This window comes from Terrapene carolina, unplaced genomic scaffold, assembly GCF_002925995.2.
Source record: "Terrapene carolina triunguis isolate 2854851 unplaced genomic scaffold, T_m_triunguis-2.0 Scaffold42, whole genome shotgun sequence".
NCBI lineage: Eukaryota > Metazoa > Chordata > Testudines > Emydidae > Terrapene > Terrapene triunguis.
In genome coordinates, this window is record NW_020664393.1 from 75,062,821 (window position 1) to 75,079,823 (window position 17,003).

The 17,003-nt window shown below is 45.0% G+C and overlaps 1 protein-coding gene across 1 annotated transcript in view; it reads right to left on the bottom strand.

Annotated features, from left to right (window-relative positions):
• PKHD1 (PKHD1 ciliary IPT domain containing fibrocystin/polyductin) overlaps nt 1-17,003 on the bottom strand; it is a 323,564-nt gene that overhangs the window by 215,887 nt on the left and 90,674 nt on the right. The window contains exon 26 of the mRNA XM_029911885.1: nt 9,339-9,551. Within this exon, the coding sequence (XP_029767745.1) occupies nt 9,339-9,551 (213 nt within the window). The remainder of the gene's footprint in view (nt 1-9,338; nt 9,552-17,003) is intronic.

The following is a 17,003-nucleotide window of genomic DNA, read 5'->3' on the forward strand; positions in this document are numbered from 1 at the left end:
GAATGTCTGCCTGCAGGAATGAGAATGCAGGGCAGAATGATCATTTAAATGCTAAGATCAGTTAGCTACATCCTCACCATGTGAAGAAAGGGAATTAGACAGATCGACTCTGTCATTGTCAAGGGAGCGGGTGAAAGTTAGAGATGAACAAAATGATTTGGATAAAATAAAAGCTATATGATGAGTTCTAATCAGGACCTCAGGTTAGCACAGCCTGGGGCTTTGGGACAGTTCTGATCTAGACCCAGACTCTTCAGCTTTGCAAACGTTGCCAAACTTTCTCCCATCTCCATCCAGAGCCTGAAATTCAAACTAAAACTTTTGAGATTTGAAAATTGTTGCTTGACTTTCATTTTTTGCTGTGCATCTCCATTTTTCCTGATATCTTGCTTGCAGTTGGAGCCAGAAGTGGAAGCACTGATATACGGGGTGCTCTGATGAGATTCCTAAAGGTTTATAATGTTTCTCTACCTCCAAAGCCCTCATCTGCAGAGACCCCCAAGATTCAACCTTCTTACCCATTGTGGTAATCATGGGAGAAAACATAAGACCACATGCCAGAAGCATGCAGACAACACGCATCTCTAAGGCCCAGTGTACACTAACGAGGTAAGTCGATCTAAGTTATGCTAGTTACGTTATTTCAATTATGTAATTTAAGCCAATGTCGTTTAGATTGATTTACAGCGGTGTCAATGGGAGATTCTCTCCCTTCAACATAGCTTCTGCCTCTTGGGGAGGTTGAGTACTGAAATTGACAGGAGAGCGCTCTCCCATCGACTTAGCACGTGTTGACCAGACCCACTAAATCGACGCCGCTGCATTGATGGCAGCGTGCCGATTTAGCTGGTAGTGAAGACAAGCCTTCAGTCTCCTCACATCAGATGCAGATAATGTCACTGCCTTGTTTTCACCATTCCTAAGTAAGATCAGCATCCAGATAAAGTTAAAGTTCTGGTAAAGCAACTGGTTAAAGTTCAAGCCAGCCAAAACAGAGGGATTCTAGCAAGATGGAAGAGCTAGGAAGAACATACCTCCAGCTGCATCATAGAATATCATAGTTGGAAGGGACCTCAGGAGGTCATCTAGTCCAACCCCCTGCTCAAAGCAGGACCAATCTATAACTAAATCCCCAAATGACCCCCTTGAGGATTGAACTCACAACCCTGGGTTTAGCAGGCCAATGCTCAAACCACTGAGCTATCCTTCCCCCCAAGACTGCATCCAATTCTACTAGACACACATCTCACCACAGTGATCCATCCATTCATGAGCTCCGGGCTTGATTATTGCAACTCATACCAGAAATGAAGCCACACACCCTGAAAAAGCTCCACCAAGTACGGACAGCAGTCTGGCACATAACACAGGCCCCCAAGAGCACATCCTCCCAGCACTCTACAGTCTGCTACAACTCTCCATTGAACATAGAGTCCAACTCCCACTCTCTGTCCTTCTATTAAAAGGCTCCCATTGGATTATTCAACTGGAACAATGAAAAACGTAGACCCACAGAAGGCGACTTGAGAGTGCAGGAGACATGGGACCTGGACCTAGTCTGGTGAACTCATGATTAGCGGAGACCATGAATCTCCTGCATTTATTTTGCTTGGTGATTAATACAGTGTATTGAGGACTGTGTTGGAATTGTAAGCTATCACTTTAAGATTGTGGGGAGAGGGATTCCTGGTTCTGCTTGCAGGCTAGGGCGCTCCCTAGGGAAACTGAGTCGAAACAGTCAGCCTGGGAAGAGCCAGCCTAAAACAAGGTGGGGTGAGCTGTGTCTGTCTGCCTTAGAGAGCAGCCTGATTTGGGGTTCTTGTGTGTTATCGTTCTACATTCTAAGAAATAAAGGGGTGTTACATTGCAATCTTCCAGCAAGAGTATTTTATTTTTTATCAAACTTCTTTATGTATATGCTGGGACCATAACAATAAATGAGTATCATACTGAATTTAAAGTCTCTGGGCCTGATTCTCCTTTGTCCTATACCTTGCGGGGTCATTCACACCAGTGCACAGTGGGAGTAAAACTTCACTACACCAAAATAGTAGCATTTTGCACCCACTTTGCACATGATGCAGGGAAACAGAGAATTAGGCCTCCCTCTCTCTCTCACACACATGCACATACACACACACGACAGACAGATCCCAGGTACAGAGCTAATGAACAATGTCTTCTGAACTATTAATGATATCTTTAAAAGCTATGTAAAATCCACACAGGACATGAGAAGGACACTATTAAATCATTAAACACTGGTCTGTTTTCTAAGGGCCTGGTTGTGAACTCCTTACATGCACTGGGGAACAGTTATTCACTACCTCATTGGGGCCACTCGTTTGTTCACAGTCTGCCTGTGAAAGCAGGTGGCAAATATCTTTTAGCAGTGAAATGGTAGGTTGGGTCCATAGGCAGTGTGCCCACCCGCCTTGTGCTGCTTGTGAACATGGCCCTTTTTACCTTGCCTCGTAGTCTGAAACGCTGAAGGTTCACTCAGAATCCACAGTGTGGGTCCAAATCAATTTTGCTGGGAAAGACAAAGACGCAAGTACGGCCAAGGCCAATGAGCTAGATTTCTCTTAGGGAACTTGTCAGAAGAGTTTTCTGGGGAATTAAAGTATGAACGGAGCCGGAGACATTGATAAATTTCCCTTCTGAACAATCAATAAAACTCCCTCAATCCTGCTCAAGATTTCAATGTGGATGCAAGGGCTATAATTACATTGTCAAAAATTCAAGCCACCCCAGCTGACTGAGACCCCCTTTAAAACTGACATGTGATTGGCAGGTGGTTTATGGGTGGCATGCTCTGATTGGCAGGGGAGTTGGCTAAAGCCAAAGGCAACAGTGAAATTTCCCAATCTGTTGTGACCACCAGAGCACAGGACTGCCACTCACGGGGAATTCTGGGAGACCGTTAGTCATATTAACATATCAAAGCAAGCTGCTGACAGCGCTTACTAAACAAGTTGAACTCAACCATAGCAGCAAAACATTCCCCAAACTTTCCAATCTTAAAAAGAAAAGAAATTACATGGCACTCGATCCTGTCTTCGCTGAGACGGCTGAAAATTTCAAAGCCTGCTTGTTGAATGATTTTGATTGCGATAACATATATAAAAAGAGGAGAAGGAGAGCTGACATGCTCCCCAATTTGTTCTAGACCATGGGCTAGGCTGATGTTAAATTGGAACCAGAATAACGTGTTTCTGTTTGATGTAAGTGGTATCAAGACAGCACAAACACTTTCCTTCCAGTTTTATTTTCTAGCAGGCTTCCACTGCTTCAATGCGAAATTGCGGATTACATGGTTTCAGTGAAGTTTAATTGCAGCCATGCACGGGGACTGTATGTTACACAGAGTTTAGAAGTGACAGCACAGAAAGTCTGGATGTCTTGAATCGGCAGAAACTGAAAGAGTGTTTCTGCTAATGTGCCAAGCCACCTTTGCCTTCGCATTCCACCACATAGCTAATGTCTTTTGGCCCCCAGCCCTCCCCTCTTGCCTATGCCTTCACTATAGAGCTACAGAAGCTAAACAATGCCATGCACATGGGCTTTTGCTATCTCCCATTCACCTCCATTCAGTGGGGCTTCTCACTTAAGACAAACAGGCTTTCCCCATAAGTTAGACAGTACTCAACGGGGCTCCACGAATGTGTGAGGCAATCAGGATTTGGTACTGAGATTGTAGACTCTTTGGAGCAGGGACCTTGCCTTCTTGTTTTTTTCTGAAAAGCAGCCCCACTGGGAACTTTGGCAGTGAATTAGTATATTAACTGTGCTTCACTGGACTATACATAAAGAGAGGAAGGATGGTCCAGAGGATGGGGTGCAAGTGTGGGACTCAAGAGACCCAGGTTCTATTCCTTATACTACCACAGACTCCCTGTGTGACCTTTGTCTAGTCACTGAATCTCTCTGTATCTCAGTTCTTCATCTGTGAAATGGGGATAATAGCACTTCCCTAACTCACAGAGGTGCTGTGAGGATAAACACATCAAAGCTTGTGAAGTGCTTGGATACTACAATAAAAGAGGCCACAGAAACACCCAAAATTGATGGATCAGTAGAAGATGCAATAGAAATTATTTCTTCCACCAAACTATCTGAAATGGGAAATGACCTAGGAGAAAACAACAGGGGGGAAATGCTCTGTGTATGAGTGAGAGGAGAGGCAACAATTCTTCAAAAAACACGTCTCCCAGCATGACACTAACTCAGGAACGGCTCCCTTCTGTATCGCTCTTCATCAAAGCTCTGCACTACTCTGCTCCAACCTGTGGTCCAAATGAATGTATCCCCGCTGTAGCTCCACTTACATCAACCAAGTTTCACCCAGCATGAGTTTGGCCCTAGGTCTCTACTCTCAGCTGTCCTTGCACCATTCATTCTAGTCAGTAACTTCTCCCTTTCTGTGATGTGGAACACTCACCTGTTTCAATTCCTTCCTCAAAACACACGTGCTAATCTGCCTGCCAAAGAAATGCTCTTGTTTACTCATGACTAAGGGAGAGGGGAAAAAAACCCGGCACCACGTTGTGCTGAATCCAGCCTCCTAACATTTTGGGTTTCTGAAGTGTTGTTTAGAGTGGCATCCTCGGATCATCACAGGGTCTGAACCCATGACCTCCAGTGCCAAAAGCAAGAACCTAGAGGAGCAACTCCTTCAGTTGGTAGCTATGGCAGACTGTGGGACAGCGGGTTACCTTTGCCTCTTGATTGTAAAGCTCATTGGGGCAGGTACCTTTTCTCCTTTATGTTCTATGTAATGCCAAGCACACTGTTGAAAATCAACAAAGAATAAAAATAATGGAATATAACACAAAATGGATGCATGGTTTAAAAAATAAAGACACTGAACTCACCATTACTGTGAAACCTGCCCTAGACACACATACCTTAATGTCATGACTATGTCACCATTTGAATGGCTTGTCCTTGAAATTGATTGAAAGCATTCATTGGTGTGCATTTATCACACCCTCAATCCACCCAGTCCTTTACAGCCATAGAAGGAAGTGCTGCCCTGACGCTAACCTTCAGCTCCTGACAAGGCTCAAGGTGATAGCACAAGCTTGAGGGAAGGAATCTTGGTTCCTTGAAGAGCTTTACTGAACAAGTATGTCTCAAGGAAGGAAAATCATTCTGAGCCTGGTCCAGTGAGAGGAGGAGGCCTACGGCTTAAAAGAAGATGCCATCTAACCAATGACTGCATTAGGCTGACTGAATCCAAATCAAAACTGAAAATAGAAGAGTCCTTTAACTTAGCTGAAAAGGCAGAACTAGAACTAATGGCTGGAAGTTGAACTCAGATTAGAAATTAGGCACACAGTTTTAAGAGTGAGGGTGATTAACGGCTGGAATGGGTGGATTCTCCATCTCTTGCGGTCTTCTAATTATGCTTTAATCTAACACAAGTTTTTGGACTCCATACAGGGGTAACTGGGTGAAATTCTCTGGCCTGTGTTATACAAGAGGTCACACTAGATGATCTAATGGTCCCTTCTGGCCGCAAACTCTGTGAATCCATGAATAAGGAGATTGTGTGTGTGTCACCCTAGGGTACTATGTGAGTATGATAGGATGTTATAGTGACAAAGTCCCTCTGTACGAAATGGTGTAGAAATACTTTGCCCTTTTATAAAGCCTGTCAAACGCCAATCTTAAAGCACTTTACAAGCATTAAATAATTCAGTCTCATGATAACGCAACAAAGTGGTCAAGACCACCTCACCCAGCTTTGGATCTCACCCAAAAGTTAGCACCTCCAGGGGTAGCAGAGCACCCCCTGTTCACCCCAATGCAAATTCTACAGGAACTGGGTAACTTCCTGAATTAACAGCACTACTTCCTGTTGCACTTCACCATTCATGTGTGGCCTCCCATTCAAACACTGACCCCACCTAACCCTGCAACACCTAACCCTAGCTCATGCAAACTGACAGGTTTACAGCACAGCAGCAGAGCTTGCTCCCAGCCCAGGCAGACAGTGTGGCTGGAGGCTGCCTGGGAGAATGCATTAGTGGCTCCACATGTTAGGGGGACTGGAGCAGAGCACACCCCCCGCCAGGTAACGTGGGATGGGGAGGGGACAGGGAGAGCGCAGGCCCCCAGGCTGGGTGCAGGCCAGGGAGGAGTCACGTGAGGGGGTCACATAGGGGGCGGGGACAAATCACGTGGGGGGGGGTCATGTGGAGAGCTCACATGTCCCCCTTTAGCTGGTGCCCCCTTTGTGTCCCTCCCACTAGTCGCTCATGGCTGACAGAACAAGCAGTAATAGTCTCAAATTGCAGTGGGGGAGGTCTAGGTTGGATATTAGGAAAAACTTTTTCACTAGGAGGGTGGTGAAGCACTGGACTGGGTTACCTAGGGAGGTGGTGGAATCTCCATCCTTAGAGGTTTTTAAGGTCAGGCTTGACAAAGCCCTGGCTGGGATGATTTAGTTGGGGATTGGACCTGCTTTGAGCAGGGGATTGGACTAGATGACCTCCTGAGGTCCCTTCCAACCCTATGATTCTATGAAATTGTACCCCTTGGTGGCTTTCATTGTCTTTGACTGAAATCCGTGCATGTCAGTAAAGCGCAGATGATAACAGTTCTGCCCATGGGCCAGGGGATTGTAAATTCAAGCCCTGCTGGAGGATAAAAGCTCCTACCCAATGCTAATGTTGACATGTGGGGGGAGGGATAGCTCAGTGGTTTGAGCATTGGCCTGCTAAACCCAGGGTTGTGAGTTCAATCCTTCAGGGGGCCATTTAGGGATCTGGGGCAAAAATCTGTCTGGGGATTGGCCCTGCTTTGAGCAGGGGGTTGGACTAGATGACCTCCTGAGGTCCCTTCCAATTCTGACATTCTATGATTCTACCATATTTTAAGTATCCAAAAAGAGGACACTCCACAGGGCCTGGGCCCCACCCTGCCCTGACTCCGCCCCTCCCCTGAATGCTTCGCCCCTCCCCTGCTTCCAGGGAACATTTAATTTGTGGGAAGCCTGAAGCAGGCAGGCAGCAGGTGGGCTGGGGCTGGCTGAGGGGGGGCGCGAGGAGGCAAGGCCCAGTCCGGCCCCCCCAGCCAAGCGGCTCCCTCTGGCAGCCAGCCCTGGCAAAGAGGCTCTGGCCCCAGCGTCTCCGGCCCGGCTCGGCTTGGGCCCTGCGGCGCCGGCCCCGGCCCTGGGTGAGCGGTGCTGGCTGGCGGCTGAGCAGCCCCGGTCCCAGCGACTCCGGCCCCAGCGGCTCCAGCCCGGACCCAAGCCCCATGACCCCTCCCTCCCTATTTTCCCGGACATGTCCGACTTTTTGGCAATTCCCCCCGGACGGGGATTTGAGGACCAAAAAGCCGGACATGTCCGGGAAAATCCAGACGTATGGTAACCCTAGACATGCTGTAACTGGGGGAGGAATGAAGCACTGTAATATGTGCTGGGTTCTCCCCTGCCTTTGCTAAGGCAAATATTGCATTTGAAAATTGTCTATTAGTTAAGACTTTGACTTGGGGAGCAGAGCTGAGCCATTTGTGCTGCTGACACTGGAGGCTCTCTGCTGGCACAGGGCACAATGGCTCTGTTCAGACGTGGGGCGAGGAGGAGACTGTGCTCGTGGTGCACTTTAGTGCCCCTTTGAAAAGAAGTAGCCTGTCTGTCCCAGCTGGTACGTACTGAGACCATGGCATGCTCGGCATGGGCCTGGCCAGGATTCTTAGCTGGCAGTCTATACTCCTTTGAAGCTGCGTGGAGCGAGAGCCCAGTCCTTCACATTACCTAGCACTCAGGAGAGTGCTAGGTAGACACCCTGTCCTAATGATCTACAAGGTAGGAGAGGTATAATAAGAACATAAGAACGGCCGTACCGGGTCAGACCAAAGGTCCATCTAGCCCAGTATCCTGTCTACCGACAGTGGCCAATGCCAGGTGCCCCAGAGGGAGTGAATCTAACAGGCAATAATCAAGTGATCTCTCTCCTGCCATCCATCTCCACCCTCTGACAAACAGAGGCTAGGGACACCATTCCTTACCCGTCCTGGCTAATAGCCATTAATGGACTTAACCTCCATGAATTTATCCAGTTCTCTTTTAAACGCTGTTATAGTCCTAGCCTTCACAACCTCCTCAGGTAAGGAGTTCCACAAGTTAACTGTGCGCTGCGTGAAGAAGAACTTCCTTTTATTTGTTTTAAACCTTCTGCCTCTTAATTTCATTTGGTGACCCCTAGTTCTTGTATTATGGGAATAAGTAAATAACTTTTCCTTATCCACTTTCTCCACATCACTCATGATTTTATATACCTCTATCATATCCCCCCTTAGGGTTGGTCCACACTGGGGCGGGGGATCGATATAGGAAACGCAACTTCAGCTACGAGAATAGCGTAGCTGAAGTCGACGTTTCCTATATCGAACTAAAACTACCTACTTCGGGTCCACGCGGCGCAGGCAGGCTCCCCCGTCGACAGCACTTCCTCCTCTCGGCGAGCAGGAGTTCCGCAGTCGACGGGGGAGCGCTTCTGGGATCGATCTATCGCGTCCAGATGAGACGCGATAAATCGATCCCAGAAGATCGATCTCTACCCGCCGAATTAGGCGGGTAGTGTGGACCAGCCCTTAGTCTCCTCTTTTCCAAGCTGAAAAGTCCTAGCCTCTTTAATCTCTCCTCATATGGGACCCTCTCCAAACCCCTAATCATTTTAGTTGCCCTTTTCTGAACCTTTTCAAGTGCCAGTATATCTTTTTTGAGATGAGGAGACCACATCTGTACGCAGTATTCGAGATGTGGGCGTACCATGGATTTATATAAGGGCAATAATATATTCTCAGTCTTATTCTCTATCCCCTTTTTAATCCCCTTATGCATTTATTTAGGACATCCTGTACTATCATACCCACAGAGCAGACCCATGCAGTGCACAGCAAGAATGACATCCCAGAGCTCAAAGGTTCAGTTTCCAAGTACTCAGAACTCATGACTGGGGACAGATCTGCAGAAGTGCTCCGCTGTCATTTAGGCATCCAACTAAGGGCCAGATTTTCATGAGTGCTCGCACCCCGCCGCAGCTTCCGCTTATGGCCAGATTTGCAAAAGGGGTCAGCACCTAACATGTTATGCTCTTCGGAAATAGGGCCACTTGGAGCTGAAAGTAGAGATCTAGGGCCAAACTCCCATCCAAGTGGGAGCTCCGTTTTTTGGAACATCCGACCCTGCCGGTAGGTGCAGAACCCCGTCTGAAAATTCCATCCCAAATGACTCATGTGGTCTCAGTCATTGTCTTAACTAGAAATACAATCGACGCTTTTTTTAAGGGTAGAGAGAGAGCCACACTATACCCTCTCCAACTCACCATGCATGGAAACGGTCCCGTTCCTCACAGCCAGGAATTTGGCCCCATATGGAAAGAAGGTTGCAGAATGAAAGCTTCCGTAGAGATGGATGTGTGCTTTGTCACGGAGAGGTTTATCTGGGGACCCCACCTGGAATTTGCCGCCATCGGATACCAGAATATAATGAGCATGGATTTCTATGGGTCCAGGGCCAGCCAACAAGAGCTTGCCACCTAAAAACAACAGAAGAGCAAAACACAACTGGTCACTCACATACAAACTTGCTAGTTCATATTCAAAGGTGCTGCACATAACAGATACAAGAGATGAAGGAATAAATGGTTTTGTGGGTCAGGCACTGGATTAAGAGTCAGGTGGTCTCAATTCAATTCCCAGCTATCCCACAGACTCCCTGTGTGATGCTGGGCAAGATATACAGGCTGGGGTTTTCAAGCGAGCCAAAAGAAGTTGTGCTCCCAGCTCTCACAGAATTTGAATGGGGGTTGGGGCCCCTTTGACAAAAACACCCTTAACTTTTCAATGCCTTTTGCTCCACAACTGTAAAACAGGGATAAACGATTCCTCTGTATGTATTGTCCCTTTAGATTGTAAACGATTGCATCAAACATAAGCTGTTTGTCTTCACTTTCAAGGCCCTTTGAGTCAATCCCCCCCCCAACCTATCACCTCTCCTTAGCTATTGAACTGTGGACGCTCACCTATGCCCATGATGCCAGCCTCCCTTGCCCACCTGTTACATTTTCTAACAAAAAGAACAGGAGTACTTGTGACACCTTAGAGACTAACAAATTTATTAGAGCATAAGCTTTCATGGGCTACAACCCACTATGCATCCGAAGAAGTGGGTTGTAGCCCACGAAAGCTTATGCTCTAATAAATTTGTTAGTCTCTAAGGTGCCACAAGTACTCCTGTTCTTTTTGCGGATACAGACTAACACGGCTGCTACTCTCAAACCTGTCATTTTCTAACAAGCATCTTGGTGCTTTCTCTCATGCTGCCACTCACACCTTGGAGAAGATCTCAGTAAACATCCACAAAGCTACCTCATTATCCACCTTCAAATCCTTCCTTAAAACTCCCCTTTGCCATGGTGCCTACAAAACACTTGACAATGGTCAGGCTGCTTGTGTGCAGAGACCACAGCCTACTAAGCTGGTCACTATTGTCTTATTGTTTTCTTGGGCTCCCCCACCTGTCTGTATCCAACTGTTGTCTCTTATCTTCTATTTAGGGGCACGGAATGGGGATTTTTGTCCTGTATTTGTGCCGTGCCTAATACAGTGGGGTCCTGGTCCAGGACTGGGACTCTTTAGTACAATGGCAATACGAATAATTATCATAATTAAAAGACGGCCTTTGGAACATAGGAATTTCCAGACTGGATTAGACCAGTGGGCCATAGACTCATAGAAGTGTAGGATTGGAAGGGACTTGACTAGGTTATCTAGTCCAGTCCCCTGCACACAAGGCAGGACTAAGTAACAACTAGACCATCCCTGACGGGTGTTTGTCTAACCTGCTCTTAATTTTCCAATGAGGAAAATCCACAACCTTCCTAGGCAACATTTTCCAGTGTTTAACTAGCCTGACAGGAAGTTTTTCCTAATGTCCCACCTAAACCTCCCTTGCTGCAATTTAAGCCCTTTTCTTCTTGTCCTATCCTCAGTGGTTAGCATGTCCCCACTCAGTCTTCTCTTCTCCAAACTAAACTAACCCCATGTTTTCAATCTTTCCTCAGAGGTCATGATTTCTAGACCTTTTATCATTTTTGTAACTCTCCTATTGACTTTCTCTAATTTGTCCACATTTTAACTGAAATGTGGCACCCAGAACTGGACACAATACTCCAGATGAGGCCTTATCAGCCCAGAGTAGAATGGAAGAATTATTTCTTGTGTCTTGCTTACAACTCCTGCTGATACATCCCAGTATTTCCCTATGTTTGCAATAGCAAATAACTGAGGTGTCTCATACCACTGTATTGTATCTGTAGACATGGGGGTTTTAACAGCTACCACTGTGCCTGGGACCAGCTGGCTTTCCTTCTTCACAAGCTGCTCCAAACAATTTTCATGCTAAGAGTTATAAAGGTCAAGGCTCCATGTTATTGCAGTTTAAAATAGCACATCCTGCCCTTTCAGGGAAGAGAGAGAGAGAGTGTATGTGTGTTTAATATGAAAAACACAACAACAAAAACCACCCTGCCAGCAGACATAGGTATGAACTGAACAGCCTGACTCTTTTTTGGGCGGTGGGAGGGTTAAACGTTGTAGTCTACTTAAAATTAAAGAGAAAAGATAAACCAGTTCAATTCATTACTGGAATATTAGACTGGCCTTTGACTTCTAGAAGCTTCTGTTCAGAGAAGGGAGCTCAGTGATCTACAGCCAATATTTTAACAAGGGCTACCGACTGTTGACCAAACTAAGCCAAAGCCCCATGGTGCTTTGCAGCCAGGCCCAAGCCAAAACGGAAAAATACTACTTGCATATTTAGTTACATACTTTGGTTAATGCTGCAGGGGCAGTTACCAGATAAGGAAAAAAAACTTGTGTCAAGGTTTGTGAAGCTGACTTTTGCAAGCAGACTGGGAAACCAGCTCTCACAAACAGAACTATTAGCCAGGCATATAAATTGCTTTAGTGTTAACGACCAGAAAACAGATGCATTCAGCTCTCACAAGCAAAATGTATTAATCAAAGCCTGGGAGTTGTTGTAGCTATACGTGTGATTAAAAAGGAGATGTTTATGTAACCAGAATAAGACAGTAGATAATAGTGAATAAGTACAGTACATGCTATTTAGAATGCTTTATTTTCATGCTGAGTTGTATAACCCTAAAACTGTTCTATAGTTAGATGCTGTAACCTTTGCATGACTCCATTGTATATTATATAAGAGTATCACAAGTCTTGAGAAATATACTTAACCAACTAGCCTCTAGGTATTCAGGCTATGCCTGGCTACTACAGACCCAGTCTTTCAAATATGTATGGAGCCAGATAAGAAAAGTCTCTAAGGTTTATAGTGTTACTGTTAGCAGGGTGCAGGGGACTGGACTAGATGACCTATCGAGGTCACTTCCAGTTCTATGATTCTATGAATATCTTATATTATATTATATATAATAACATATATATTACATGTTTTTGTATAACTATGAATTTTATTCATGTTAAGTTTTTTCCCAGATGCTTTTTACTTATGTCAAGCTGTTTAGCCAAAGGGAGATGTGAAATGTTGTACTTCAGTGTTAGGTGCAGAGTCATTCCAGAGGGACAGGACAAGACAAACAAGTTTGTTGATGCTTAACTAATATGCCCTCTATACCCAGCTATAGCTGGTGCACGATGTCACTGAAATTTTGCTAATTTCTGGAATGCTATGGTCAAATAAGATAAGAAACTTGTTGCCATCTCTGTCCTGTTTATTGTAGGGTCTGTGTAAGCGTATCACAAAATGTTCAAAAGCAGGTCAAAGAAGACAGATAAAACTAGCCTGAAAGCAATGCAAAGAAATAGTGAGACCCTCATCTATTGTATATAGAGAAGTAGAGTGAAGCTCAGATTTTGAGACAGTTGACCTGCTGCGTTGCTGTCTCCCAGATGGGTTGGCAATGTATTAGCCTTCCTATCTGTGTTATGCTGTATTAATCTTTGACTAATCATTGTTGATTAGTAAAGTTGGTTAAGCCTAGCTACTTGACACCTCGCTATTGAATTCAATTGAACCCACAACACTACCCACAACATTTTTTCCCTCTCAGACGGTGATAAATCCTGTGTACTGAGGGCAGGCGTGCTTCTGCAGTGGGCTGGACAGACTGGTGAGGCTAGCCCTTTGTTCTCTCATCTATAGACTTGAAGTCAATGGGACTACTCACATGAGTACCAGCTCACTAGTGTGAGAAAGGGGGTTTGCAATCTGGCCTTTTCACCAAAACAGCTTTCCCATAATCTGATGGGAGCAAGTACAATTCCAATGTTTGGAAGTTAAAGGTAGACAAAGGAAACATTGGGCTAGGTGCCGTACGAATATACAAGAAGACATAGTCATTGCCTCAAAAACCTAAGAAGACAAAGACAGACAATGAATGGGTGACCTGAAGCAGCTAAAAGTTGACGTGTTCCAAAGGGCGTTGATAGGCATGTCACGACTTTTGAATGTGTATATTCTATGAACAATCCCCAGCGAACTTTCTAACAAATCACAGTTGGTTTCTTTTAAAAATGTGTGTGTTTGTGTGTGTGTGTGCACACGCGCTGTTATAGGGTCGGCCGCATCCCAAGCATCTCCCTCGTGACTTGGAGATGCTCTGTGGCTCCCTGCCTCAGTTTCCCCTCTTCAGAACACCTTAATAAACTCAGCACAATCCTTTTGTCTAATAACACTCCCTTCTCTCACAGTCTATTTCGTTTATATAAAATTCAAAACAAAATACAGTCCTGGGGCTTCTCTTCCCCCTCTTCTCCCCTGCAGTCTGCTCTCGCAGCTCTTGCCTACAGTGCAGAACTAACCCTAACACCTGATATTTTCAAAACTGCAGAGCCCCCACACCTATCACTGAAGTCAACAGAAGCTGAGTACTTCTGAAAATCAGTCCAAGAGCAGAGACAACGAATCCCTGGGAGTTAAGAAACAACAGCTTAATGACAGTTAAACGCAAAGACTGGCAAATATTCAGGCTCAGTCATTTGAGCCATCTAATTATAACCTATATCCAAACTTACAAGCACTTATCTCCCAAACTTTATATATATATATATATATGTTCATCCTAGCCAGCAGCTCTCTGAATCTACACTCTTTGCACTTTATTAGCTCAAAATAAATATACAGCTGCTGCTTTACAAGATCGGATTAAAAAAGAAAGTTCCTTTCCTTCTTTTAACACTTGCCCCTTTTCTGCAAGCAGAAAGAGAGAACGTTGCTCTTCTGAGCCATTGGCTCTGCCCTTACGTTGTTTATTATGGCTACACAAGGGACCTTGGGGTAATTTTATAAAAATCAATCAACTATTGTTATGGTAGCCTCCCCACCAATTCAAATAAATACAATTAAACCCATAATCTCTTCTGTGCCATGATATGGAGACCAAACACGTCTCTTTCAAATGTGGGGGGAGGGGGAAGAAACATTCTGAGGCTATTTGATGTTTGGTGAGAACATCAAAACCATTACTCATCTCGATTAACCCAGCAATTGGCCCTCACCTCCAGGCCTGGAAAGAATTTTTTTTCCATCCTATTTTTTTTTTTTAAACCAAAACTAAACTAAATCTGAGGCACCTCCCCCTTTCCCAGAGGGAAAAGAAAACCAACCAACAACTAGAAAAACTGATAGAACATTAAAGAAAACAAACCAGAAAATAAAATAGGGTCCACTAAGGTGCTCTTCCACTTGGACCACCGACTGCACCAGAAGAATGATGAAGGGACTGGTGAGGGATAGACGGATATTTCTGCTCTGAAGTCTTATGTGAAACAAAGGAAAACAAGAGCAAATGGAGAGGAGGTGGAAATGCAATATGATAGCTCTTCATTTCATAGAGTGTCTTGGGCTGGAACAAAAGCATGCCAAACTGGATCAGTCTCAAGGTCCACCTAATCCAGTACCCTGTCTTCAATAGATGCTTCTGAGGAAGGGGCAAGAACCTCCAAAGTTGGAAGTGATAAGATAACCTACCCACAAGGAAAGCTTCTTCTGATCCCTGTTAGTCAGAGGTTGAGTTACGCCTTGAAGCAGGAGACTATATATCCCTTCCAAAATGTTTGTCTGTTTTTAATCCTTATGATTATGGATATTCTCATTGTCCATACATAGGATGTTGAGTTCAACCCCATCTTTCTCATTAATGTTTAGTTTGTGGTAGCATTCCAAATGTTTTAGGGATTTCCCAAACACAGAGGAAAGCACTCATCGAGGACCCTGTTTTGCTTTGATGTTATAAGCAATCGGCCTCAATTATACCTTTAAGAGAAATATTGCATTTTTTAAATGAAATGTCTCATTAAAATAAGTCCCATAGTAAAAATAAGTTTGGACATAAGTGCTTGTAAATTTGGATGTAGGTTATAATTAGATTGTGCAGGGAAAAGGATGAAGGTGACTCTCGCCTGATCCAGTCCAGCTTCCCTGCACAAGCTGAGTGAAGTGCTAAATGTTAACAAAAGATGTAAAGAATTGTTTTTTAATCATAATTTTAAGTGTCACACAGGAAAGGTGTATATATGTATGTATGTGTATATATATATATATATATATACATACATACATACATACACACACACACACACACACACACACACACATATACATAGACATACACACAATTATATCAACTGCATCCTCTTAACTATTGTATGGATGAAAAATCCAGTAGAATGCCCTTTGCCTAATGGAAAAGCATCTGCTGCTATTTGAAATGTCACCTCCTCAATGGACACGTCCGCTCTCTTCTGCACAAGGGTTGTATCCTACCATCGGTATACGAGGAAGGAGTTTTGTATCATAAGCTTTGGCCCTGTAGGACCAATATTCCCAGACCCCTTGACTTGTTATTTCCAGCTCTCTTCACTTTTGTGTTTTATGATGATCCCACTAGAACCCCCTGGAGATGTGCTGAACCTCACAAATTATGTTCCTGGCATGCATCCCCGAATGGCAAACAGCAGGAGGAAACTGTTAGAGCTGGGACATCTTTCCTCAAACAACTGATCATGCATAACAGCACTGCAGCATGCTGGCAGTCCATTTGATATGCTTGTTCTCAGCCTCCAAGGGGGTGCCTGCTGGGAGCAAACTAGAATGAAAAGAAAGTTCCTGCTATGTAGCTCCTCCTGCTCTCATTTCATAGACATTGTTTATCGGCCTTAATTAAGGACAAGATACTAATTTGATGGACCCTGTTGCGTGCACCCTTTGGATATGCTCACATGAAACACGGATGAACTACACAAGTTCACCGCAGCCTGGGCTCCTACAGAGCAAGACACAAAGGAGTGAAGAGCTCGCAACATTGACTCTGCCCCCAAAGCTGCCTGAACCAAAAGAGTCCAAAACTCGCTGTACATGTCACAGAGTGCATTCTCCCCATGCACCTTTAGGTCCCAATCCAGCAAAGCACTTGAGTACACGCTTAATTTTAAGCGCATAGGCAGTACCACTTAAGTCAATGGTACTACACACATTTTAACATTAAAGTGTGTGCTCAAGAGCTATGCTGGATTGGGGCCTTAATCCAGCCTTGAGCTAGAGAGAGGCAGCCGCTTGAATGTTCTCGGTTAGAAATCAACTCCCAGGACTGATGCCCATGTTTTCTGGCCGGCTGCATTCATCCCCATCTGTTCAGATGGCATATGCTCCTTGCAAGCTGGGTGGCCTCTTTCCTTGCAGTGCAGGTGTCAAGCAATGGTGATTAAGGTCAGCAGCCTGCATAACGCTGCAAGCACCATCTCATCTAGAGGAAGTCCCTCTACCCTGCCAGCATTGAGGCGGCATCACAGACACTTGATCACACTTACAGTATGAGCCAAAGAAAGGGACAGCCAAACAGGGAGGAAGAGAGGTTACAATGGAGTGTGTGGACATTACTGGTTGCACTAGAACACGGTATGTTACAGTAGATGCCTTGGAAACCTGGATGAAAATCACCCAGTTGTAT